At 40.8% G+C, this 27,795-nt stretch overlaps 1 protein-coding gene across 1 annotated transcript; it reads left to right on the top strand.

The window, feature by feature from the left end:
• On the top strand, positions 1-25,966 carry slc35f4 (solute carrier family 35 member F4). The gene is made up of 7 exons (XM_042501213.1): positions 1-337; positions 18,192-18,492; positions 19,443-19,662; positions 19,767-19,892; positions 23,907-24,099; positions 24,793-24,882; positions 25,443-25,966. The coding sequence occupies exons 1-7, from the start codon at positions 109-111 to the stop codon at positions 25,682-25,684; spliced, it is 1,401 nt and encodes a 466-aa protein (XP_042357147.1). The 5' UTR covers positions 1-108; the 3' UTR covers positions 25,685-25,966.
• Positions 25,967-27,795: the final 1,829 nt, after the last annotated feature.

Below are 27,795 nucleotides of genomic sequence, written 5' to 3'. Positions count from 1 at the left end.
GTGGTTTGGATGTCTTCTTCCTCTTGTTGCTAATTGTTGATGCATCCCTGAGGGTCTGCGTGCGCGTGAGCAGGGCTCTCGTCTGATCTCTGTCCGCTCGGACCTACAATGATAAGCGCCGAGAGTGTTTTGGAGAGTGGAGACCAGCCTTGCATCCGGCTGGAGCCCCTGATGAACACGCACTTGCCGGGCAAGGCGACGCCGACCGGTGGCAGCTGCGCCGTCTACATGGACAGCAGCTCCAAAGTGACAGCAAACGGGGTGCACGACATAGAGGACCGGATTCTGAGGATCACCGGCTACTACGGCTACAACCCCGGATACTCCAGTCATAGAAGTGAGTGCAAAGAAAACAAAGTGATGGCATCGTGAGTGCATGCGACAACATCACGCCTCTCTTTGCCAGGTGTGAGATTGCGTGAATTAAAGAGACAACAAGATTGTTATGATAGAAATACATATCTAAAGAATTTATATCAACACAGAAAGCAGTCCGTGCAAGTGGTGTGTGATAAAAGAAAGGATGCACGAATCTTTTTTTTTTTAATCAAATTATTTTAATTAGGCCAAATCCACTATTGCAAACTCAACTAATTATGTTTTAATTATGTCTATTAAGGAGCAGCATGATGTCAGTCACTGCCACTATGAGCTGGAGGCTGCGTGATGCTGCCCCATCCATCTCTGAGACACAACATCAGAGAGAGAACAAATCAAACACTATCAGCCTGTGCAATTACACAGCAAAGTGTCACGCACAAATTACACTGACATTTTCAGAGACAATTGTTTAAACTGTTGCCTAATGTTGTCCACATCAAACTCTCATGTTGCTGAACTCTGCAAACAATCGCTTACACGACATATTGGATTCCAAATGTTTAATTAAAACGATCAATTTCCCTGATGGCAGCATCTCTTCCTGTGATGCATGTGAATATTTGCCTGACATGCTTGACATATTGCAGCGCCTCAATACTTCAAGCTTCTCTATAATTTTCATTTGTCAACGTGGTTTTGATTGGTGGAGCAGTGCTATGGATTTTGCTGACGCAAAGACAATAGCCAGGATTGGAGAAAGGAGCTGATGGTGCACTTTGTTTAGGGATGATGTGTAAAATCTTGCCCTCCAGTTCGGTTAAAGTATTGCCGGTGCCCGTGGGATTATAACAAGGGGGCTAGAACAAACAGGGCAATGCTCTGTGGACATTTAATCAGTGGTTTTACAAATGGCTTTATGGTAATGAAGCAAGAGAGTGTGGACCAGGATATCACCAAAGTCACAAACCATACTTAACTGGCCTATTCATTGTTCTGTCATTATTTGTTAAGGTAGGGATGAACTGCCGCTTTTCTTGAATACGTCCCCATAAAAATCGAATTGGTCATCTGTGTGTGAGCCTCTGAATGCTGGTACACTTTCACCCCAAATGAGTTGGACTTGTCACGTAAGCTCCCTACCGTCTCCCTCTGGCTGTTACGTAAAAGCCACGCTACAAATTCATGACTTTGGATATAAACGTCTGGAAGAGAGATGTGCTCCCAATGTTATGATGTTCCCGCTCAGATCAACGGCCGAACCTTGGTATCCTCTGTGACATAACACATTACTCTGACAAACTTGTTTTACGTCTGAAAGGGAGAGTGAGTCCACGGATACGGCCTCATTCAATCAGTTTCAGCTGAAGCTCTTTTGGATGAGCTGAGAGCACCTCAGTGGCGTTTTAGATAGAGGAGGAAATGAGCCTGTCTCTCATTAGCCACCTCCTGTTTATCAAGAGTGTCAGTTGCAGTAGATTAACCATGAATGCAATCACACACTCTCATTTGAGAATATATCTACTCGTCCACATTAATCCAGTGGAGAAACACCTGATTAATGACGCACCCGAAACTTTAAATTGAAAACAGGCTGAATAACTTCAACGGTACAACATTACTGTGTAACAGCAGTTTTAGCTCTTGTACTCAAAGTGATAACAAAGCTTATTAAGACGTCTAATGTTGTCTTATATGTACATTTTTTGCTATTCACTTTAGAAACCAGACTCCATAGGAAAAAAATTCAAAAGGCAAAAATTGATGCGGAAAAATTAACCACAACACAGGAAAACTGAGCTCAAAATTTTCTAGTAGAGGACCCACCAAACCCCAAAGTTTCATATGTCTCCCCCAGTCTTAAAATGAAACCTATGCCCTTTATATCAAAAGATAATATTGTTTCCAATGGTGCTGTAAGAATCTGTCAAATGAGCAACAAGTTGATCAAGAGAAAAAAAAATCCAACTATTTTGTCATTTTTCAAACAAAAATGCCCAAAATACTGAAGATTTTCAGCTTGCTTTGATATATATGATAATAAACTGAATATCTTTGGTGTTTTAGGGCTGTTGGTCAGACAAAACAAGGCTTTGAATACAACACAAGGCTAAATAAATGGCAGACTAATTAATAATGGGAATAAACATTCGCTGCAGCTATTGTTCCTAGCATATATGCCTCTGTCTGTCCCATCTCATTATCTACAGACAAAAATGAAAGACAGGGTGTCGCCTGTGATGTAATTTAAGGTATAAGGAGCAGGTGTGCATTGTAATAGCATCCACACAGAGGCCTATAAAAGCCAGTGCATCTGCGGGCGGAGGGGTTATTTGATTCGAGAGACGTTTCCCATTTCTCTGATGAAATATGGCATCTGTAGCACCGTGTTTCTCCATCTATCCATCAACTGGTTTTTATGCATGCTGGAGTCAACAGAAGATATTCCTCAGGGCAGCATACTGGTCACCATTTTTCCTGCTTGCACAGCTCTTAAACATGCGGCTGCTGGTGCTGTCACGGGGAGGAAGTCTGTGTGCACACCGTGCAGTCTTTTGATCAGTCTTACAAATGCAAATGTGAACAGTCAATTTCGTTTTGGGTTGGGATTTTTTTTTTGTCTATGTTTATTGATGGGACAGTTATAGATAGATGGGAAATGCGGGAGAAAGAAATGAGTGGGAATGTCATGCAGCAATGGGTCACGGGTTGGAATTGAACCTGGACCGCTGCAAAGGCCTGAGTCTTATAAGGGGGGCAGACTCTTCCAGGTGAGCTAAAAGGGTCACCCTGAATTCACTTTTGTTTAATGTTAATTGCTGCTTGAAAGAGGCACATTTTTTTTTTTTGTTTCGTTTACTTATTCATAAACCTTAAAAGGTCCCATACTGTAAAAAGTCAGATTTCCATGTTTCAATTATAAAGCAGGTATAGGTGCTATGTAAATACTGTGAAAGTATCAAAACGCTCATTTCACAGAGAAATGCACACAGTCCGTATAAGAAACTGTGACTTTTAATGAGCCGTCAGGACTTCTGTGAAGTTGTGATGTCACAATTCTACTATATCAAGGCAGAAACTGTCGTTGCAGTTTCATTACAGTCATTTCCTGGCTGAAATGATGGTGCAGAGATGCTTAGAGTGCAGATGTAGAAGATCCAGAAACACTGACCGCTCATAGGAGACTAAGCTTTAGAGCTTTAGAGTACTTAAAGAGACAAACACTGAAACAGAGCATTTCAGACAGAGGGTGAATACAGATATATTCAGGTGAAACAATATGAGAAAAATGTGTTTTCTGGACATTAAAGCACGTGGACATGTTCTAGTAGAAACCCCAATTACAAGTATGAAACTGAAGATGAGCATAATATGGGACCTTTAAGTTGAAAATTAGAAGCCCGCCAAGGTGCTGAGTGTCATTTTCCATGATGGGTAAGACAAAGGAGCACGTAAACAGACCAATGGGCTCATCCTGCAGAGCCTATGGGGTAATGATATATTTAGTAAGATTCTGGTGCCAGTTTATTATTGCCATTTGCCATCTGCGTTGAATTAGAAGATGCCTCTGAGGGGAATTGTGGACTACATTTGGTGGCAGTAAGTGCGGTCATGATATAATGCCATATGTGCTGTGATATGAAAGATATGAAAGTAAGAAGGTAAACATCATCCCAAACAAGCAAAGTACAATATTTCCTATTGCACCACTTCATGCATATGATGGTATACGCAATTGCTCGAGAGAAATGTCTACAAGAAACTGACTTTAATGCAGGAAAAGACAGGACAACATATTCTTACAGCAGCCACTGAGCTCCAGGTGAAGCAAACAACAATAGTGTGTGCAGTAAATGCTTCCTCAGCACCTCCCGGAAAACTATTACAATAATTTGCTGTGTATCTTGCTTTGAGTAGGTAATTTAGAAAAGAGCAAGCCTGTAGTGCTGGCACGCACCCCGCTGGGTAAATAGGTAAGGTGCAGAAGAAATGACAGGTACTCGTAGTGGCAGTACAGCTCAGCACTGTGCCTGTGTTGTTCACCGTCGGCATCACAGCAAGACGACAAACACACAAGCACTCAGAGGAAAAAATTTTGATGGAAGTGCATGAATAGCAACCATTTATCACAATGGGGTGTGTTGTTATGTGCACAGAGAAAGTCTGAAGGGACATAAAAAGAAAAATAGCCATGCCTTTGAATCCATTCATGCTTGCATTGATTAGTAATTCACCTTTGCGTTCTTAAAACTATTTATATCCACGTGTTAACAGCAGGTGAATTCGCTGTCTTCCTCAAACATTGCCTAAAACATTCTGTATGTGCATGCACTTATTTTGGCCTGTCCCATTCCCATGCCTGCTCACTCAGTGCTATTTTTAACCAGCCTAGCGTCGAATGGGATATGAGCTTTGCCTGAACGACTCCTGGAGTGCTGTTAGTCTTGCATGCTCCTGGGAATGAGCTCAAACTTAAGTAATGGTTGCAATATTTCTCAACAGGAGGTACAGAAGTGCTGACCTGTACTCATGACACTGTGCTATTGGTCATATGTTGAAGTACTGTATGTCAACAGACTAAAGATTTTTGGCTGGCCCCAGCAATATACTTTATAGTTGAGTGATCTCTTTTCCTTGTGAGCAATTTCTGTGTGATCCAAAAGTAATATTACCTAACAGAAGGGCACAGTATGTGAAAGGTTTGCAGTGGCCTTTCCATCATGTTGAGTATATCAACAGCCTTGTCAGCAGCTTAACACTGCCCTCGTGTGGTCTTTACATCCAACAACAACAACTATAAAGTGACCTTACACCTCCAATGAAATGCCAGATAGAAATTGTTGGTACATAGTTTAATTACAACCTCTGTTCAAATCAGTATGAAAAGATCCATATCGAAGTGTCTGCAAAAGTCAAAAGCAGTTCTTAAATTTTAAAAGTAATATTTTAAATCACTTCTCAAAACCCATTTTATAGAATTGCTTTTATGTGATGTTGTCTTTTTATTTATCTATTTATTCATTTTTATTTCTTTTTCTAATGTATGTTTTATCTATTGTATTTCCTTTTATTTATAGTTTGATTGCTTTTAATGTTTCTCTTTTTGTTGTTTTTGGGCTATTTCTTTGTATTATTTTATACTGACATTATACTTCCTGCATCTTGTATTATTTGTCCACAGGTTTTAATTTTATCCTAACTCTACCCTAGTTTCTTCTCACTTGTGTTTAATAGGACTGTTTGGCTATCTGTTCTTGTACCTCCGTCTATGTATTCCATTTCTGCTTTGCTTTGTTTGTCAAATCACTTTGTAAATTCTGTTTAGTTATTATGATTATTATTATTTCAGAAAAAAGTAGCACTGTGTAATTTGACATCTGCTGTGTCCAGGGATAAGTTAGAAGGTTATTTCACCCAAATCACAGAAAAAAAATCCAGTTACTGATGGTGGTATCTTGCCATTCAGATAGCCTTTAGTTTTATTGGCACATGCTTTGAGATGTGTGCCTCAGGGATTTCTGCTGCTACCCTAAATCAGCTGAGGTGACAGGAATTAATTGAATGAAAAGTGACATTTGTAACACTCAATAACAACTTGTCTTGGCTGAATTACCAATCGGGCTAAGTGGGCAGCTGCACTGGGACCCCAAAAGCCCCAAAGTAATTTGACTAACTTGCAAATTTGTTAAAAAAAAAAAAAAAGAGTACATTTAGAACTAAGACTGGTCTTACATTATTACCTAATAGTGTGGCTTTGGCTTGTAAAGACACAGGTAGGCAAAGCCATAGGTTTTGTTTCACCATTGTGGGGGACACATATGAAATGGGCGTTTTGGGGTCCACCATCAGAAGACTTTGAGCATCAAAACAATTAATTTCCTGCATCCTAGTCAGCAATTTGTGCCTTTTTTGGATCAATTTAGGGTGCAAAGGTCTTTAATTATGTAAATGAAAAAGTAGTATGCTACATTCATGTTTTTATTGGGGGTGACAATTGTGTATGTTCTAAATATTAAGGGGGGTGTAACTTAGACGGGACTGTGTACATACACAAATACAGAATAGGGGCCCAACAGTGAATTGCCGGGGCCAGCCGAAATATTTAGTGACCTGACATACAATACTCCAACATATGACAAATAGCACGGTGGCATGTGTACAGGTCAGCAGTTTTGTAACACCTGTAAGGAGAAATATTGCACCTATTACTTGGAAGGTGCTTTAAGGTGTTAGCCCAGACAGACTACTCCAGCCATGGTCTTTGTAGTAATACCCCTGCCCTGCCACTGGGGATAAATGCAGACCTTGACTGTGAATAGATTTCATTTGGACTACTTTCTACGAAAGAAATAGACCCTATGAAAATATCTACAGCAATGACCATCACTGTAAATAATCAAAAATTGTTTCTGAAAGAAAAATTGCTGTTAAACGTTCACATTTTCAGTGCTTTAAAAAGGAATACTTCAGCCCTATGAATGACCATTTGTGTATCAATTACTCAGTCCATGTTATGCTGAATTAGTGGAGAAAACTGTTTTTCTTTTCTTGCATGCTTCCACAGTGAATGGAGAATCCAAAATCTGAGAGGATGCTGAGGGGGCCGTGTTTAACAAGAGCAAAACCTCATCAAAACATCCACTTGCAAACTCTCCCACAGCTCGTGCAGTATTATAATTTTATGCAGTTATATGTTTCCCTAACAGACGGCCCTTTCCAATGGGGAACTATGCTCTCTTTAAAACTAGACTTTAATGACAAACACAGTAATTTTACTTCCCTGAACACAGTCGCGGCTGGTCTAGCAATGCCTCAGTCATCAGTTTGTGTTATTGTGTGTATTGTTTTTTTATAGGATTTGTTAAAATTCACCAAAGTCATACCGTAACAAAAACAAACAAACTTATCAAGGCAGCGATAGATCAGCAGTTCCTGTGCTCAGCTAGTTAAAATTTCAGTTTTTGTCAGTGTAGTCTGGCTTTGACGGTCTGTCTGTTTGGGCAGAAAAATGAGAAGAAAAAGGAAATCTGGATTATACTGCTCAAGTTATGTAAGAGTTTGGAAACATATGTTTTAATATAGTTTTGTGTAAACCTTAAACACATCAAGAATTTTCTCTGTTTTTCATTCGCTGGAGGCATGCAAGTTTTCTTCGGGAATTCGGTGTAATATAGAGCGAGTAATTAACATACAAATGATCCTTTGAGGGGGTGAAGAATTCCTTGAGGAACTACTAATACCACTGCTGATATTAAAGGTTCATCAGATATAAAACACGCACCACAAAAACTGACACTGCATGAGACACCACAAAGAATACGTCAAATGTAGGAATATCTGTCTGGATGTCCCTCACCACGCACCTGAAACACAATCCATCGTATTCACCACTAGGTGTCCTCATCTTTTCATATTCTAACTACACTGAGTTGATTTGATGATATGAGGTCCGATGAGTAGAAACTAACGGTCAGGACTTGATTCATGCTCTGTGTAGTCTACACTACAGCTGCAGACAACATTCATGCTCCTGTCTCCCGTCTCTCCTCCTCCTCCTCCTCCTCCTCCTCCTCCTCTGCTCCTCCTGGGCCTCACTGAGATGTGATGGGTAAAAGAGAGGAGCTGAAGACAAAGGAGCTCGCACTATAATCTGAGAGGCATCGGTTAATCTAAATGACAAAAGAGCCTGAATTGGGCAAATGCGTCAGTAAACATGAGGCTCACTGTTGCTATGGCGGTAAAAGAGAGAGGATGCTGTACTATTTTGTGCTTTGATCTGTGATGCAACATTGTGTTATCAGTTACCTGTTTATTAGTCACACTTAGCTATAGAGGCTCAGGATGTTAGGTTTTTGTTGAAGCTGTTTGAGAGGTATTAATTGAACATCATGATCAGTAGATTGTGGCGCTGTTGAATTCTAGTGTTTCTCTTAATCTGATAGCGATTAGCATCCCAGGCTCTGCTGACGGCATGGTTTTTCTGTCCCCTCCCTGTCTAGCTGTTGGCTCCACTCATCAGCAGGGCTATTTTTAAGTTTAACCCTCCTTGTCTCAGGGGATCCATACCCCCCTTCCCTCAGCTCATCCCCTGCTTTCACCTGATCAAACATTCGTTTCATCCAACATTTTAATCAAGCCTAACTCTCACGACATCGCTTAATGCATTAGCATTGCACTCATTCTGTCACACTGACCGACCATGGGAAATAAGTAGTATTTTCCTTAAGGATGATAACAAGAGTGTTGCCTATTTTCAAAGCGCCTCCTCAATTCTGAATTCAGCATTCAAACAGTACATTACCGTAGTGTTACTGGAACGTGGCCCTGCATTTTTTTCCCCATTGTAGCAAACAGCCACACAATAACTGTGCTGTCTCTGGCAGCCTGAGGAATGCACAGAGAAGTGCTCTGATCTGTTATGCTCTCTATAAAAGTGCCAGAAATTTGGCTGATGAGCATTGGAGAGAGAGAGAGGCAGGACGGGAGGGGCTCAGAGTGAGACTGATATAATGAGCAAGCGTGGCTGAAAAATATCACACTTATTCAGTATTCTTAAACCAGCATTGCATTTACTTTAATGCGTGTTTACTTTGAGTGTTTTTTCTTAATGTGAGTGTTCCTCGCTTGGCTAGTATTGATTTTTCGGGTGAGAGGCTAAGCATTGCATAGCATAGGTTATATTAAGATCGTGTTACAGACTGCAAGGCCTCATGTGCATACACTAGACATTGATATGTTGTTTATGTAAAGACCCAAGCAAAATTTATTTCCATTAAATCTTTAGGCAGATAAACCACAACTGGATACAGAATGGCCAGAGGGCTTTCCTTGAGATGGAAACTCCTGACCGCAGTCCCGAGGGTGACACTCATGGCCCAGACTGACTCTCCACACCTTTTGCTGATGATAGGGTTTCTCTTGATCGTGCAACAGTGATGGAAAAAGTATTGCAATTTCTTTATTAAAGCAGTACCACTACAATGTAAATATGTAATGCATAATCACTCGGTTAACAGTTAGCGTCCTTACTTAGATAAAAGTGAAGAAGCACTGGTCAAAATTGCTTACAAGGGTTAAAGTGGGTAAAGCAATGAAGCATTTGTTCAGGGAAAGCACCTAAGTTGCACTGGAGTTGCATCAGCTGTTTCCTTCATGCATCACCATCACTGGCTCATTCACGGCCGTGGGGCTATCAGCTAACTGGTAACGCCCAATCATGTGGGGGTGCAGTCCCTCCAACAAAATGTGTCACTTCTCACTATTACTTTGCCGATATGCTCTTTCCAACTATGTTTGCTGCTGCAGCTCGCTCAAACACAACAACATATGAATGAGCTATTTTTTTAGTTTTGTTGATTTAGCTAAGATTTATATGCCCTGTATTTTTATTAAGAGGGGATTAGTTCTCCCAGCAGAACGCTTGTTACTGCTCAGTTTCTTGAAGAGCGCCCTCATGAAGCAGTGTACTTTTCCTCCAACTCTAGCTGTATAATCATTTCCTTTTGTCACGTACAGGAGAAATGTTTTGTTGCTACATCTCAGGGAATTAATTAACACTGCGGGACTACCTCGACTCCAGTGAGTTCAACATGTCTCCAGCAGGGTCTCTTCACTCAGGCTTGGTGGAGGGAGCCTTACAAGCAACGTTACATTTCAAGTGTCATCTTTTAGTGAGCAGTGCTTTCATGTTGTGATCCAGATGCTTCTGGGTCTCACTGCTGTTCAAGTTATTTATACTTATCAAATGCTCAACAGTTTCAAACATGCAATCACTGGCAATAAATATCTTAGGCCTCAGGCACTATCCAACAGTTTTCATTAAAACAAAGACTGGCATTACTGTTTGCTAGTTTAAAGTCTAGCAATGCATCATTTACTCCGAGCCTAGTGGAGCTTTTACATGTGCGGTCTTCTCACTCCCCGCCATCAGATTTCGGGAGATAAATAATGTAGTGCCATCTTTCCCTATGAAATTTAGGAGAGTGATGCTGTAAAGTCTCACACAGTGGAGATAGCTGAATTGTGTATAACCATCTCAAATGTAACTTAAAGGAATACTATGCTGAATTTCAACCAGCGTTGTATCATCACAATGTGGGTACTATAGTATGTGTAAATAAACTGTGGTAAACTTCCCTCCATCTCACAAGCGCCTAGATCTTCCTGCTCAACTCCCGGCTCAAAACCGTATTTTGCAGATTTTTGTTGGCTCTAGGGTTGTTGCTGGAACAACACTTTATCATTTTTAAACAACCACGAACGCAAATAGTGAAGAAGGGGATCAAGAGAGAGGGCATCTCTCTCTCTCCCCCCACTTCTATGCTTTTTGTGTTCATGTGTAGAGTTTAAGTTGTAGGTTTTGTACCTCTTTAGCAAAAGCAAATGTCACAGCCCCTTTCCTCTGTTTTCGCTGGTTAGCTAGAACCAATTTTAAAAGTATTTGTGTCTTTCTGCATAGACAATTTAGTTTTATGATAGTCCATCTTTTCGGTGACGATGTATGGTTTATGTAAATCCTTCTTTCTAAGGCTTTGGAGACGGCAAACATGCAGATACAAAAACATGCAGATATGTCCAATGAAAAAACAATGTATCATCAGAGTGCAAGGAATCACAAACATCTGTGACTCGAAGGATCATAATGTCAGCCACAGACAGAGTGATTAAGATAAATGGTATTCACTCTTGATTTAAAGGTGCAAATATTAGAGTTATGTATAAGCCCAGTACAAACACCAGTAGTATAAGTAGTATTTGTTCAAATGTAAATTTTTGTTGGTCTGTATTGCCATCTCCTTTGAGCCGTCTTTGGAGGATGGAAATATGATGTGGGTCGTATCATAGCAGTGATGTGTAAATGTGTCATAGTGGTGTGAGTACCATGTGGGCAGAGACCCCTTTATCCCTCGTCTAAATACTAAGAGCATGAGGATTGCTTCAGTGGATAACAGATCTTACATGCATGGGGCCATCATGTCTTATGAAAGTTAATGCTGCAGTGGTGAAAGCAACAGGAGAGAGCTCTACTTATAATCTGACTCTCAAGGAGCAGTGAAGAGCAGATGTGCCAAGAGGAGAGAGTCATTGGAGGACGGGGGACAAGAGTGTATGGAGAGAGACGGTGAGGGATGAGTGAGAAGAGCCTGGGCAGGTAGAGAGGGGAGGAGGAGGGAGGAAAGGAGGGGGCAGCATGCAGCTAACGCAGCATAATTAGCCCGGGCTGCTTGGTTACCTTCCAAACAAAGCTGCTGATTTGTGGAGCAACAGAAGAGGAGGGGAAAAGTAAGAGAGAGGGAGAGAAAAGAGAGGAGGGGGGGGGGAGGGGGGGGGGGGGGGGGGGATTAGGGGGGTAGAAAGAGATGAGGGGAGTGATTGCACCATGCCACACACACTTGAAGCTCAGTCTCCCTTGGAGACAGTGGCAGCGCTGGATCACGGCATGACAGTGCAACAGTAGAGTCTCCACTTCAGTGCACTTCCACTGAGCTATCTCCACTGAGCTGTGTCACTATCCAGACAGACAGAGAGAGAGAGCACCAGTAACAGTGAGAGCAGCGGGCTGGAGAGGAACGGAGAGTCAGGACTAGAGTGCTGGGAAGAAGACAGAAGACTGACAGAGATCTGGGAGGAGGAGGAGGGGGGCAATCAAGAGCGTGAAGGAGAAGCGGAGGAGTCAGGAGTCTGAGGATGCACGGAGCTAACAGGAGGAGCTGCTGAGCTTGCAGCAGCAGCATCCCGGGCACACACTCACACACATACACGTACACACACCTCCCAGGGAAGGACAGTGTGTTGTGGCACAGTGGAGGATGAAGAAGCACTCAGCCCGAGTGGCTCCTCTCAGCTCGTACAGCACTCAGGTCCTCACCTGCCCCATCTCTGAAGGTAAACTGAAAGAAGCAGACAGGGCCCGGGACGCCATTTGTACTAAACTTTTATCTATTTTATGTGTTGGCATGAGTTATTAGCAGCATTAGCTCAGAGAGGTTGCTTAAAACTATGGAGTGCTTTTTTAAAGCTTTTAGAGTTTTTTTCCCATAAGGCATCACATGCACTGAAGTGTCTTATAGAGTTTACAGATATTCATGAGGAATACAAATAGAGTTATGCAATGTAATCTACTTAATTCAGTGGTGTGCTGCATTTACATGTAATGCCATAAATTAAAATCTAAAGACCTATTTCCATTTGGACATTTTGACCTCTGGCTGGTGTTCAGACATTTAGTTTCCTGCTGGCAGAGTTGAGAAGCTAAATGTGTTGACAGGAAGTGTAGTTGTAGTAGTGGCATGTTTTTGGCTGCCCAGCACGGATGTAAACTAAAACCAAACAGGCCAAAGTCAACTGCTTTCACATCTGTTCTCCTACCCTTCCTTCATCTATCTGAGCACCACTCCTCAGCATCTTCATCCCTAAAAAGCATGGAACTTCACCTAAATACTTCCACCTTTTACTTTTGTAACAGTGGAGTGATACTGCTGATCAACTTCTCATCACTATCATCATAACCATGTCACATCTTCTGACCTAAGTTAGATAAAGACCTAATGCTGCCTAGCTCTGCAGACTTGATGGTAAAAAAAGCTGAGTATTGGATTCAGCAGGGGTTAGTCTATCAACGTCACTGGCATGCAGTGTCAGTGGCGGGGATGAAACACAGAATGGATTGAAATGTGAGGTTTGAGCAGCATACTGCGTCACACAGAGCAGATGAGCTCTCTTAATGGGCGCCAGTAGTGAGTGATCCTATGCAGCGCTGTGATTTCTGTAATGAAATGGCGTGATGTCAATTTTGCGACTTTTTGTAGCCATAGTGAGCTAATTGACTATTTAATGTCTGATTATAAACATTTAAAGAGTAAAGTCTCGTGTTAGTCAGTATTATAGGCGACATATATAGCTTAAAAAGTATACATCTTTGTTTGAAGGTACAATTACAATTAAAAATGCCATAAAAGAGCTCGAGAATAGAAAATAAAAACAAACTACAGTATGCTAAGACAGGTGTAAAATATAAGAATAAAAGTAGTGCAGTGTAAGACATGAATAAATATTTGATTTTATAAAAGGCAGCGGCAAACAAAAGAGTCTTAGGTAGATTTCCTGACATTTAATCACACTTTCATGTGATGTCGTTTTAACTACAAAAAGGAGACTTTTTTCTTTTTCTGAGTCACCATCTTTACATAACAGAAACTGGGCTCATAATTATGCATCAGATTGATTTTTTTTAACAGCTGGTGCTCAATTAAAGACTACTTTAAGACCACTACTCTTTAATTTGAGCCAAACAAGTACACATACTCTAAGCTGACTGAAATCAACCCCACACATGACTTTTGCTAATTTAAGTATTTCACTGTAATACTGTGCTGACAGACTGTCATGGATTATTGTTTCCTCTGCAACTTTTTAGCAGCAGTATTAGTCAGCAATAATCCTGTCTGTTATGAGAATACAATTTTGGCCAGGAGAGGTGCTTTTATGAGGCGGGGGAATAGTAGAGTTATAATATTACTGCATCTTGGCACCAGATCAGCCTGTAGTGGCTTTTACCTCAGGACAGAAGAGCCCGTATCCAACACTAAAAGCTTTAGGTTTTGTTGGTGCTATGAAACACGAACCATCTTGCTCGGTGGACGAGGAAAAGCAGACGATTAGAAAAAAAGGGAATAACAGAGCTGCTTCTCTTTTGCAGAAATATCAGATCTCAGTTTTTCCAGCTAGCAAGCACCGGGCTCATTAGGTTGATTAAGGATCCTTGCTGTGACAGAATGTAATTAGACCAAATCCCTCGATGATCCGGTGGAAAAGAAAACGGTATCGCTGTTGAACATTTTGCTTTCAGCACATGCTGTAGATCTGCTCCCTGCAGGGACATACTGTAAGGTGAAACATTTTATGTGAGTCTGTAACGAACTGAACTAAAAAAGATGTGTGTTTGACCCAGTTGTCAGTGGAAGTCATCATTCGTTTTTACACTTTCTCAACGTTAAGGTTTTTGTTGTAACTAATAGTTTTTTAGTCTCTTGCTTCAAACATGCTTTTGTGAGTGAAAAGTTTTTGTCAGGCTCGAGACCAGTGCTGCACTGCAGGGAAACTAATCAAATTTACTCAACTGTAGTCTATATAGTTTTGAGGTGCTTGTACTTGACTTGTTTCCATTTTATGCTGCTTTTTACTTCTACTCAACTAAATTTCATATTGTTCTTTTTACTCCACTTTTTTGACAAACATAGTTACTGGTTGATTTTCTGATTAAGATTTTACATTTAAAAGAAACATGAGTATTTTATTTGAATACATTTTTTGAGACTCAAAGAGGCAGAATTTTCAAAAAACATATATTAGAGACATAAAAAAACATATTGTAGAGAAAAATCTAAAATATAATTACACATTTGTGCAGCAGAGGTCTTTGTTTTTTTCATTGTATGTTTCATATGTAACTGATGTGAGGTGAAACATGGCTGAAAATATCCTGATGTCCTGCTAAAACATATCTAATTTTGTCCTGCAAACACAGCCGAAAAAATACCGACATCTCGTCAGAAACACCTGCTTTTGTTTGTTGGTCTTGAACAGTGCTGTGCTGCTTGGCAGCCGTCTCACCTCGGTCTTTCACCATCACCTCCTCCTCCTGATGTGAAACTGAACATGTAATCTAAAGTACGTCACTTTAAAGATAATTATGCTATATATGAAACTTACAAATGTAACATATCTGTGGTTTGCAGAAACATACAATCCCAACATTTCATTCTGGCAACTGGGCTGCTAAACTGCATATATTGTACATTTACCTAACTGTATATAAAGTAGTTCAAACAAGCCCCAACATGAGCACCTATAACAGTTACATACTATTTATGAACTGATTCATCATTAAGTTAACCTAATAATGTAAAATATTATAATATGTCAGTCATTGGGACCAGTTTTATGATCTTTTACTTTTGATACTTTAAGTACATTTAGCAGTTAATACTCTCACTTCATTAGGTTATTCAAAACAGGACTTCTAATTGCAATAGGGCCTTTTTTACATTGTGGTGTTGGTTCTTTTCTTTAGTAAAGGATCTGTCTACTTCCTCCACCACTGCACTGATGTGACTTTAATCTGTGACTTTATATTCACCATTGTTTCTTGGATATAACGGTTACAGCCACGACTTAGCTTTAATACTCTTAGTGGGTGCCAGCGATGATCTCATGCATTCATTAAGCTTATAAAGTAAGTTTGGCGAGACGGTAGAGTTCTCTTCTTAATAAAAGAAGTGGGTGCGGAAAAGACACGTCAGACTTTAAATGATACAAATTAGCATTTCACCATAAATTTCACAATAACTTTACACAGACAAATTAATCTACTTTTTTAAAGAGTTTGTGCTCCACACTGTGTTACAGGTTTCTTTTGGATGAAAGAAAGAAATATTTACTCGTGACTACAATCCACTCTCATTAGCCCTGACAGTGACACTACTTTTAACAAACAAAAGACTATCAAATGCAATAATGAGCACCCCTGAGATGCCCTGCTGTTGTAGAGGGGAGATACTACGGGTACAAGCTCCAGTGCTTGCAGGGCTCTGGTGTCTGTAGCCATGGTGGAAATGGCAGAGCTTCACGTGCTGACCTAGCAAAGGGAGCAAACATCCAGCACATGTCATCTCTTATTCCTGCCCTGGTGTAAATTGATCACACTGTTGAAAGTTAAAGAACGGATCTGAGCTCTCTCTCCGGAAATGCTCACACACACAGCACTTCACATATTATACAGCACCGTTAAGGTCCGCTCAGTCCCGCAGTCCATTAAGGCACTGGGCCAGATCAACTATGAGTCACTGGCTTAAGATGAGAAATAAAGCCCCTCCTTATAGGCTATATATATATAAATGTAATTTGGGAGTATAATTTGTCTAGTAACAATACTATACCTGTCCTTTCTGTGTTCAAATATACTGTATATTTTAGTGGAAACACTTTCATAGCAGGACTGTACCAACAGTCCAAAGAGTGGCTGCCAAGGTTGACATGACTTTCTTATGGAATGTCATGTGGTTAGGTTTACTCTTGCTTTCTGGGCATCAGGTTTCTGTGCACACCTGACTACAATGGGTGCACAGTACATGCTGCCTCATGAGGCGACAAAGCTATTTATGACACACACAGCCACAATGCTAACCCAACACATTTTTAACAAAGCCTCGCCTTATGCATCAGCGCCTTTACAGCAAGAAATGCAAACTGTGGTAGTGATCACTGAGGGCAATTGATCAATAAATGCTTATGTGCTGGAGCCCAACCAGGGAGGCACGAGCTACATCCTGTATATATAGGATACAGTAATACAAAGCACACAGATGACGCAAAGTTTGGCTAAAATAAATGATCTGTGAACAAGGCTGTAGTACTTAGAGGTAGGGCTATGAGCTAAATGCTAATGTAGGCATGCTAACATGGTCGCAAAGGCAATGTTATGCTTGTTATGCAGGTTTAATGTTTACCGCACTGACCGACCTTATTTTAGCATGTTAGCATTTGCTAATTAATACAAAGCACACAGTCCAGCTCAGGCTGATATCATTAGTTGTGTGGGCCTGCCCGGAGAATACAAGGTCGGGTGTTGGGTGCTACTCTTGCGTCCACTTTGTGCAAACTTTCATGAGCGCAGATGCAGGTTGCATCTAAGTTTGCTAAGCAACCATAACGAGCACCGTATCGTAGCCCTCTTATCAGAAATCCTGAGTCCACACCTGACATCTTCCAGTGTTTCTTTAGTGTGTATTGGGCCTAAAATATAGTCCATGGAAGATAAGTGAAGCTCAGTTATCCCTGCATTAAAATGATCACCTTCTCCTCCATATTTATCAAAGACTGATATTTATGGAAGACAGGAGAGATATGTGCCGACTAATTGGTTGTTCCTCATCACATGACATGCGGTGTGCACTGCTGCGTTCCACAAGTTGAACTCAGCTGTTGTGCCCTGAAAAACAGGTGCTTGGGAATGCTGTAGTTTATTAAAACATTAGAAATAAGCACCCAAAAAACATGGCATGTGTACAACCCTGTAGGAAATATCAAGAGATATTGACATATTGAGATATTTCACTTAAAACTACAACTGTGAACCCCATGTTGGCACTACAGCAGGGGACAGCAACCCTGGGCAAAGGTGCTACCACTGGCACGCAGTAGCTTAACCAATAGCACACTTGCAGTAAGTGTGATAAAAAGCGAAAATGTGAGATTGCAGCAGAGAGCTGATATGAAGGAAGCCACAGTATTTAGCACCACACTTAATTAGAGCTCGGATGTGAATGCCATACTACAATTGGCAGTCAATTTACTGTAAGGGAGAAGCTCTGCTGCTTAAAACGAGTGCCTCAAACAACAAACGGTGAGGACTCAGCCAATTTTTTTAAGGAGCATTTTGAGGAGTAAGAGATAGTCTATTTGATATGGCACACTGATTGACAAGAAAATTTCAAACTGGAATTTCATACAAAAATGGTTGCAAAAAAGGTCAGATGAAGCCCAAATCCACTGGACTTCAACCTCTCAATACTATGGATCTCTGTACCAAGTTTCTTAACCAAAAGCAAAAAAATGTCAACCTGATCAGGGAGATAACAGAGGATTTATCCTCTGAGGACCATGAGAGTCTTCACAAAATGCCATGGCAATCCATCCTTTAGTTCTTCAGATATGTCGATATATTTCAGTCTGAAGTGCAATTTTAGAGGTAAACAGTTTCACAGTTGAGGCTTTCTGTTCTTATTTGCCTTTGAATAGGAAGCAAAGCCCACACGCAGAGACGCTGCAAGTAATATTCTGATATTAACTTTTCTCCTGTTGTCTCCCATCAGGAGAGGATGGTTCAGAGTCTCATGCAGAGACACCAGGCAGCGAAACAAGCGCAGAGAGCCGGTCCTATCAGACATGTACCAACACAGCTCTGAAGGTGCTGGGCGGTCTGCTGCTGGTGCTGTGTGTCTCCTCCTCCTGGGTGGGCACCACTCAGGTGGTTAAGCTGACCTTCCAGTCGTTCTCCTGTCCCTTCTTCATCTCCTGGTTCAGCAGCAACTGGAACATCCTCTTCTTCCCCATCTACTACTCGGGACTTGTGGTTACCACACGGGAGAAGCAGACTCCCATACAGAAATTCAGGTAAACTACCAATAAAGTTATCTTTGAATTCAGTTTAAAAAGTACAGAATCATTTACTTAAAAAAAAGCATGAGCTGCCCAACTGGATTCTGAAAACTTTGTCCAGCGAGCTTTTCAATATCACTCTTGCTTACTGCCAGAGGTGGAAGAAAGTCACACATTCACAAGTCAGAAGCAGGTCTCAACCTTTTGAGGTGGCTCTGATGAGAATCAAGCGAGTTGAGTCAAGTCTCCCTGCTTTAAGTCAAGGAAGACGAGTCAAGTCATTGCTCAGGTCAAGCAAGTCGCGAGTCAAGTCATGAAATTCTGATGAACGGTTGACCAGCCAATAACCTAACAAAAAAGATATATTCACATACTCTTCTTTGTGGGTTTTGTGGTGAATACAATCAGATTTTTTACGCACTGCACTAGAAATCACCTTTAATGTGTTTAAAAAACAAAACTTTTTTATATCTAGAAATATGCAAATATTTCACAAAACAACCAAGTATTTTTCAGTCAGTTGTCCCAAGTCTATGCCAAGTCTCAAGTCATGAATACCAAGTTGTGTCTTTTTCTGAAGTATTGAGCCCAGCTCCACTTACTGGTATGTAAAAGAGCTACAGCAGACAGACAGAAGATTTACAGAAGGGTGAGTGAAATCCATCGTCAAACTAAAGAGAAATAGTCATCTAGATGTGTTTATGTTCCAAAAAATAGATGCACGGTAAACTATGTAGTCGAAAACGATCTTTTTTTACCGTAAACCAAGAACCTCTCCACTTTAAAAGCTCCACTGGTGGCCTCTTAGAGGCCTTGCTCCACTTGAAACTTGCATGGAGCACATTTTAATCCACCTGACTGTCCATGAGGAACCAGGCAACTAAGCAACCAACATTTCCATCCTCAAAGTTGTTCCTCTTGACAGCAAGGCTCAAAGCCTGATAAACACCTGTTCTCTCAAACAGGGAGTGCAGCAAGCTCTTTGGGGAGGATGGGATGACTCTCAAGCTGTTCGTAAAGAGAACAGCACCCTTCTCAATCCTGTGGACACTGACCAACTACCTGTACCTCATGGCCTTGAAGAAACTGACCGCCACTGATGTCTCCGCCCTCTACTGTTGCCACAAGGCCTTCGTCTTTCTCTTGTCCTGGATTGTTCTCAAGGACCGTTTTATGGGTGTTCGGGTCCGTATGAAAACACTAGTGATGATGATGATACTGTCAAGCACTGCTTTTCTTACTTCTGAGGACTGCTGATGCCACTGATCACTCTGAATCTCTACCTGCAGATTGTGGCAGCCATCATGGCCATCACAGGTATTGTCATGATGGCTTATGCTGACGGTTTCCATGGCGATTCCATTGTTGGCGTGGCATTGGCTGTGGGCTCTGCCTCCACATCAGCTCTCTACAAGGTTAGATCACATTACACTTGTGTTATTCCCCTTGCACTTGTAACACAGTTCTGCTCTTTGGGCTAAAAGAGTAGCGCCTAGATTCATTTATTTACACTCAATAGTAATACCACCTGTACTGTCTACTTCTGATGTGTATCGAGTGGGTGGCTGGCTACTTTGGGACTGCTTTCCCATTGCCAGTAGAGCAGAGCTGTAAAAACATAAATACCCAGTTGTACCACATAGTCAGCTGAGCGCTGTGTGAATGCAGATTGTACACTTTCCACTGCATTAAAGAGCCAGATGTTAGCAGGTGTTAGTGGATTTTTTTGTGCAGTGGAAAAGAGGCAAAAGACTCTAAAACTGTGTGGTCTCACCTTTGATGCACCTTTAAACCCCTCTTAACGAATCGCATAGTAACAATTAACCACATTAAACATATTAACAAATTGAACCAAAATGAAGAGTAATAAAAATATATATTATAGCTACCTAAATACCTGTATAGCTCTATAGCAGGCATGTCCAAAGTCCAGGAATGGCCCCCAGACCAATTTTTAACGATTTGCATCCTGTTGTTCAAAATATACTATATATGCCCTACCATACAAATTTGATTAATGAAGAAAAACCACTTTGCATTTTTTCTTTTCACCTCATGATGGCTAGACTATCATACAGTGTGTAGACATACACCAAGTAGGAACTACGCTGGTGGTACTAATGTGTTTTCATAACCAGATACAAAGAAAGCAAATGAGAAGTTACCCAACAGCAGACAGTTCCTGTTAGGTAGCGGACATGACCACAGCAAAGAAGTGTAAAAAAAGCTTCAGGAGCAGTGGAAAACTAAATATATTTTCACTGAAAGATTAACCAGGTGCGCTTGTCTCATCTGAATCTGAGTTTTTTAACAACCCATAGGATGCGAGAAGTAGCTGGTCCCCGAGTTTTTTCACATTATCTCATCTGGGCCCCATTCAAACAAGTTTGGACACCACTGCTGTATGGGCAAACCCCACAAACAAGCAAACTAATTTACCAGCGGAGGGTTTCAAGCTTCCTCTTACTCAATTTACTGAAACACTATAGAAATGCCACAAATGGGTATTGAAGACACGCAAACTTTCTTTAGCCTTCAATCAACCTTCTTTAAGGAACTAAAAAATAAAGAAAGACACATGTAATACAGGTAGGCCCACACTATAAAGAAAACAACAAAAAAAGCTGGCAACATCTTTAAAGTTATTCCCCCAGGTGTAGGCCTTGTCATGGATAGCATGTGTCGGGACACTCACAAGATGATGGCCGCAGAATGTGACCATTTAGAGTTGGCATGTTCAAAATACGGTCGGGGGCCAAACATGGCCAGCGGACCAATTTTTAATGACCCTCCACTTGACTTTTAAAGTGTGCTATTTGCATGCCTCCACACAATGTAGATTAATCAAGCGAGTTCACCTTGTTTTTTTCTCTTCACCTGATGATAGCTGCACTATAACACAGTTTGTAGGCATGCAACAGTAACCTAACAGCAGACATTTCCTGCTTGGCAGCAGATGTGACCACAGGAAAGAAGTCAACTGTAGGCAGGTTTCCATTACAGATTTGTGCAAAAATTAAGCAATACTATCAAAATGTCGATAAAGCACCATTGCGAGATGACTGCCTTTCAACTGAGTGACGTTATGAGATTTCTCCTCTGGCAAAAACATTCCTAGAAGCATGGCGATGAATGTTCAAAACATTAGCAGGTTTATTTCTGCTGCAGCCACCACACTAGCCGTCATTATTTCCAATCGAAGGCAATGTAGGCGTGTTACGTGAGCGATAATGGGAAGGCAAGCCCCTTATATGTGACAGCGTTCACGTATGGGGGGATTTCTGGGAGATGATAGTCCACAATTTCACAGAGGACTCCCACACGATCTGCTCAACCTTTGAAGCGTTAAGCAATGTGATAGCAACTCTTGTAGAGCCTGCTGCATCATGCCCGAGGGAGCCATAAAGAATATAAAAACTAAAAAAAAAAGTGCTTTCAGTGCAGTTTTGCAATATATGGCTTTTTTGATTTGCCTGAAATACCACATCATGCAAGCATAAAAATGTTTTTTGCTATAAATGGGAGCTGTATTTTTTTAATTAAGGTGTTTCCATCTGGCGTATTTTATAATTGCAATCTCAATTTGCACAATTTGAGGGTTAATGGAAACCCTCTTTTTGAGGGCTGTCTCTTTGAGGAGCAGCAGAGGACTTGAATATTTTCAATGCATTTTTACTACACCAAACAGTTGTGTTTGTCTTGCTTGTTTATCTGTGTGTTTGCTTATTTTTGTTGTTTGTTTTTAGTTTTAGTAGCCCATTTAATGCAAAAAGTAACTGCCCCCTCAGGTATTTTTACATTATCCAACGTGGCCCCCATTCAGAAAAAAAGTTTGGACACCCCTGATGTAGAGGAAACGGGTTACTCACCCACCACCAGTTCAGTCACTGAAGCTCTTTGTCCACGGAAAGCGTACCTCCTCTTCCACAGATAAGAAAGTCTCTCCTCCCCTGTTTCCACAGGAGCAGCTGGGCTTTGTCTCCTGTCCTGTCTCCTGCCGTCCGCCGTCCACAATATCAGACATCCGTTTGACGAATCCACCAAGGTGCTAGCTGAATGTTAGCACTGGAGCTAATGATAGCTAACATTAGCAACGCGGCTAAACTTTGACAGACCGAAAACACATTTAACAGTAACAAACACTGACATTTACTATGGAGTGTACGTACTTCAAACACACATAACAAGCGGTTTTACATATGCTACTGAAACTCCGGCCACACCGACAGACGCCCAGCGAAAAGCTAGCTGTGCGACTCGACGTTACCTGTCATGACTGACCAATAATACAAACTGTTACTCACCGTAAAACCTCAATCACCAGCCCCGGCTATGATTTGCTTAAATCACTGAAGTCAACAGGCCTATATTTGGGACAGGCGTCTTTAATTCCTTTCACCTAAAACTTGATCAGCAAAGATGGAAATGCAGTCAATTTATTAAATGTTTTGAGTCCTGGGCAATTTGGCTTTTTAAAAAAAAAAAAAAAAAAAAAAAAAGAGAAATAAGTATTGTTTGAGTTTGATGTCAAAATTAAAAAGAGAAGGTTTATGACTGAAACATTTCGATTTATGGATATGAGATTTTGTAAGTAATAATACAGTATTGATTTGTTTTGGTAGAAGGGTAACTGAAACAAGCAATACATTTTCATGAGGAAGTGGAAACTCAAACTTGGAAATCAAAGAACAGGTATATTGCCAAAACAAAATCAATACAGGAGTTGGGAAAATACCAAAATAGATGGCATTTTCTGTAATCAGCTGATAAAATGAGTAGTCCACAACAACATCCCTTTTTTACTTTTGAAGGAAAGCATTGGTGGGATAAAAGCAAATCATCTAAAAATATTTAAAATTTAGAGCTTGAGGGTCCTTTTCTGATATTCATTTTTGAAACAATTCCTAAAAACATCTTATATAACTACATACAAAAAAACAAATGTTCTAAAGTTTCAGTCTCAGATTCACAGAGAACTCAGTTCAGTGTTGAATATTTGTCTTAGAAACTCATTGCAAGAATAAATCGCAATTATCATTTCAAGATGAGTTTCTTTACTTTTGGTGAAATAGGGAAAGTGATGCATCTGATCATAATTCGAATAATGTTTTTTTAGGATAATCCTTTAATAAATTTTAACTTTTTAATGTTAAAGGGAAAAGTGCTGAGATGAGGGTAGCTGGTAAGGTTTTAACAGCTCCTGTCATGTAAACAGCAGTACACTTCTTATGCTGCATTCACTAACTTAAGTAAATTATAATACTCCCTATAAAAATTGTACCAGGAATTTAAATAGTGCATTTTACAACCCTTCACAGAAGACATGGAACATATCCCGGGGTTTATTAACAAAATAACCCAGGCGGTTACACACCCACTTTAAACACCTGTGTGGTCACTGTTGTAAATGAAATCTCCTCGCCGTCCAGGTGCTGTTCAAGATGTTTCTGGGCAGTGCCAACCTTGGAGAAGTGGCCCACTTCCTTTCCACCATGGGCTTCTTCAATCTCATCTTCATCTCCTGCGTGCCCCTCATCCTCTACTTCACCAAGGTGGAGCACTGGGGCTCTCTGTCCTCGCTGCCCTGGGGATACCTGTGTGGACTGGCAGGACTGTGGCTGGGTGAGAGAGCACACACATCTTTGTAGAGAGTGAAGCTCATGGTTTCACTTTTTTGTTTCCCTAAAAGCGTTTTGAATTCATTTCAAGGCTTCAGCTGTTAATTATGTTTATTATTGATTTATTTGCCATTTATTTTCTATATTTATGGTGCCTTGTGGAAACAAACAAGAGTTATTTTTACATTTGGTATTACCAAAATACATTGTGTGTATCTTTAAAGTCGAAAGGCCCAGACGCACCAAACCGACATCAAAGAACTAGTAGTGAGGAAGAAACTCTCCATACTAGCAGGAAGCAGTACTCTGTTTTTCTAAAAAAGGGGAACAGAGAGACTTACAAGATGGATTTAAGATGCTTGTTAGCCAGTTAGCACATTAACAACACAAATCAGTGTTAAAAAAATAGCTGACATTTCCCGTGTGCCAGTGAGCAATAACACAAACAGTTAGGAACCATATCTGCTAAAGAGCTCAATGGAAGAAACATAATCGTACCTAACATAACAAGTTTTTTTTTGTGTTATGGCTTTTTCGAATCGCCTGAAATACCACCTGCGACCCTTGAGAGGATAAGCGGTTACAGCCAATAAATGAAAATTGTCAACAAATAATTCTTTTGTCCATCGACAAATTGATTAACCAACCAGTCGTTTCAGTCTATTAATTTTTTCACCCTCTTCGATGTCTTTTACAGTGTTCAACATCCTGATCCATGTTGGTGTAGTGCTGACGTACCCAATTCTCATCTCCATAGGGACACTGCTCAGTGTGCCGGGCAATGCAGGTAAGCTTTATTAATGTGGCTCAAGTCTTAGCTCCAATTTACTGATCATTACTTCTCAATTATTAGGATGGAAATGAATATTACTGTGAGAGTAAACAGCCACACATACTGTGGTTGTGTGTCGAGAGGTCAGCACTTAGGGCCACTGTGGCAAACAGATTACACAGCAAGTCTGCCGCTCTCGTCCTGGAAACCCAATCATCAATGTGCCTCAACAAACCCTGCAACTATTCTCTCGCTGAGGGAGGATCAGGTTGCTAAGGCGACACTAAATGCCTGCAGACGAGTTTTCTTTAACCACGATGGACTGTATGAAGGTCAGTGGGTTACAGCAACTCGTCCCCGGGCTCCAGACCGCAAAGACACAGAGGATAAAGTGGATGGCTTGTGCTGATTATAAGCCGCATTTGCTGTACTCATCCTCTACAGCCGCAGTGTCCTGTGGTTTATCTTACTTTATGTAATTAATCTCAATTTGTTTTTGTTTCTCCCTCATCCTCTTTTCCATCCTGCTCTTTGGGCTCCCTCTTTTGTTCCTGTCTTTCTTTCACCTGCTGCAGCCGTGGATGTTTTGAAACACGAGGTGATCTTCAGCGTGGTGCGTCTGGCAGCCACCTGCATCATCTGCCTGGGCTTCCTGCTCCTGCTGCTGCCAGAGGAGTGGGACTCGGTCACGCTGCGATTCCTGGCCACCATCGCAGACAAGAAGTCAGAGGAACACGGCGAGGAGCTGACAGATTCCAGCGTCCACACTCGAAGCCGCAGTCGAGCAAACGGCACTGTCTCCATTCCCTTGGCATGACATGGCAGAGATCTGCTAGTCTTGAAGCCCTGTTTGCTCATGCTCCTCCAGGAGATGAGGCAGGAAGCCTGGTCCACATGGACTCTAATCAGGAAGACAGGAAGTGTTGAACTTCACTCTGGAGATGCACCTCTGCCTCCACCACTTCACTACAGGAGGAGAAAAGGAGGACTTTCATGGATTTCGCTCATTGAAAGGGTGGAAAGTGTTGTTAACTTTCTTGAAATGCTCGCCATGCTCGGCCCTGTTCCTCGCACGCATCCAAACCAAGAGCTGACTGTCCTCCCCTGACCTGCTCTGCGGACTGTATTCTGTGAATATAAATATTGGCAGGGCCAATTTGGCTCAATCTTATATGTATTTATCATATTTATTTAGAGTTATATCAATAAGAGTGTTATTTTAAGTCTTATTGAATAGTATTATATAAAAGAATGTCAATTATACTACGTGTAATGTACAGGCTCTTTTGGTTTTATAATAAAAGACTTAAAACTCATATTTATAGTAGTGTATTACTTGCTGAAAGGAATACTTTGATGTTACTTACTCATGCTGTGTTACCTTGAATTCATGAAGAAAACTGCGGAGGGGCGGTTTGTGTTTATCCACAGAAAAAAGCTAACATGTTATTTGGCGTTTGATTGAGGACCACTTTTACAGCAGTAAAGCTACATAAAAAAACACTGGCTTACAAACTCTCACACAACTCGTGCAGTATAATCTAAAACTCATTTATCCAGTCGTATGCTCAGTACCTCCCAAACACATGCATTTTTGCCATAAAACTTTGGCATTGGCGTCCAGCTTTAAAAAGAGCACAGACAAGTTTTACTTTCAGTTCAGTTTTAAATAGTAAGGTTTTAGTGAAAATGCATGTGTTTGGGAAGTAATGAACACATGAGTGGGTAACTAAGACTTGGATTATACTACACAAGTTTTAGGGAAGTTTGTAAATGGATGTTTTGATATAGTTTTGCTGTTGATATAGTGATTTGATTTGATTTGATTTGATTTATTTAGCACATATAAAAAACAGCAATATTATACATTTCAATAAAAGGAGACATGCAGGGGAAACCCAGAAAACCCTCAAGGGGCTTGACAAGTGAGGTTCCCCATGAGACTATCAATCAGTGCATACAGTCTCTCATCATATCATATTGGTCCCCAGTCCATTAATAAATCAAAATGTTTTCAGTGGAGACATGAGAAAAAAGTTTCCTGCACAAATTCAAGATAACATGGCATGCCAAACTGATTAATGAATGGTCATTTTGTGGGAGAAGTACTACTTCAACTAATAACTATATGAATGTGGCTAGTTTCTGAGTTTTCAAACAATATTTTGAAACATCCTTGGAAATAGATATTAACATAACTTAGGTATTGCCTAAATCAGCACTGAGAAGGATACACACAGTGCTAATGTTGCTTGCAAAGCTTTACAAATAACTAAAATAAATTACCACGGAAATTTTGCACTATTACTTACTTTTATTACCATTACTATCATCATAATAACAGGCCTAATATTAAGGGTTTTTTGTTGTCTGTGTTTTCTGGGTGGACTTGGACTCATTGCCTTAGTGTTTCTAAAATCCTGGCTGTGGTCCCGTTGCATCTTGTTCTATCTGAATTCCCTCTCCTGCTTCAAATCATAGCCAAGACACATATCTTGATGTTAAAGTAGGTTTATAAAGGTGAAACTGAAAATGTAGACACAGCCCTATAAGACTGTTTAACAGCCAGACTACCGTCTCTACTATATACTTGTACTGTATCATGACCAGATATTTTTAGCAGAACTAAGCGGTGTGGTTCATACAATATTAGTAATCTGTTAAGTGCATTGCATCGATTTAGCGGCAGTGACTTTGCAGTATTCTCCTCGCTATAATATATTACGCAATGCTTTTCTGTGCTGCACTTAGCTGTCACTTACTGACACACATACACACACATTCACTGCATACTGAAGAAGATTGAGAATGATTATTTCGACTGTAATTTATCTTCTTACACAGGCACACACAATCTGTGGTAATAATGCATACCTATCTGACTAGCAATGAAAGAAGCCCATGGGACATGTTTTGCCTGTGGAGCAT

The sequence above is a fragment of the Plectropomus leopardus genome, chromosome 14 (assembly GCF_008729295.1).
Source record: "Plectropomus leopardus isolate mb chromosome 14, YSFRI_Pleo_2.0, whole genome shotgun sequence".
In the NCBI taxonomy this organism is placed as follows: Eukaryota; Metazoa; Chordata; class Actinopteri; order Perciformes; family Serranidae; genus Plectropomus; species Plectropomus leopardus.
The sequence above is the reverse complement of the archived record's forward strand: the minus strand, read 5'-3'. Positions and strand labels throughout refer to the sequence as shown.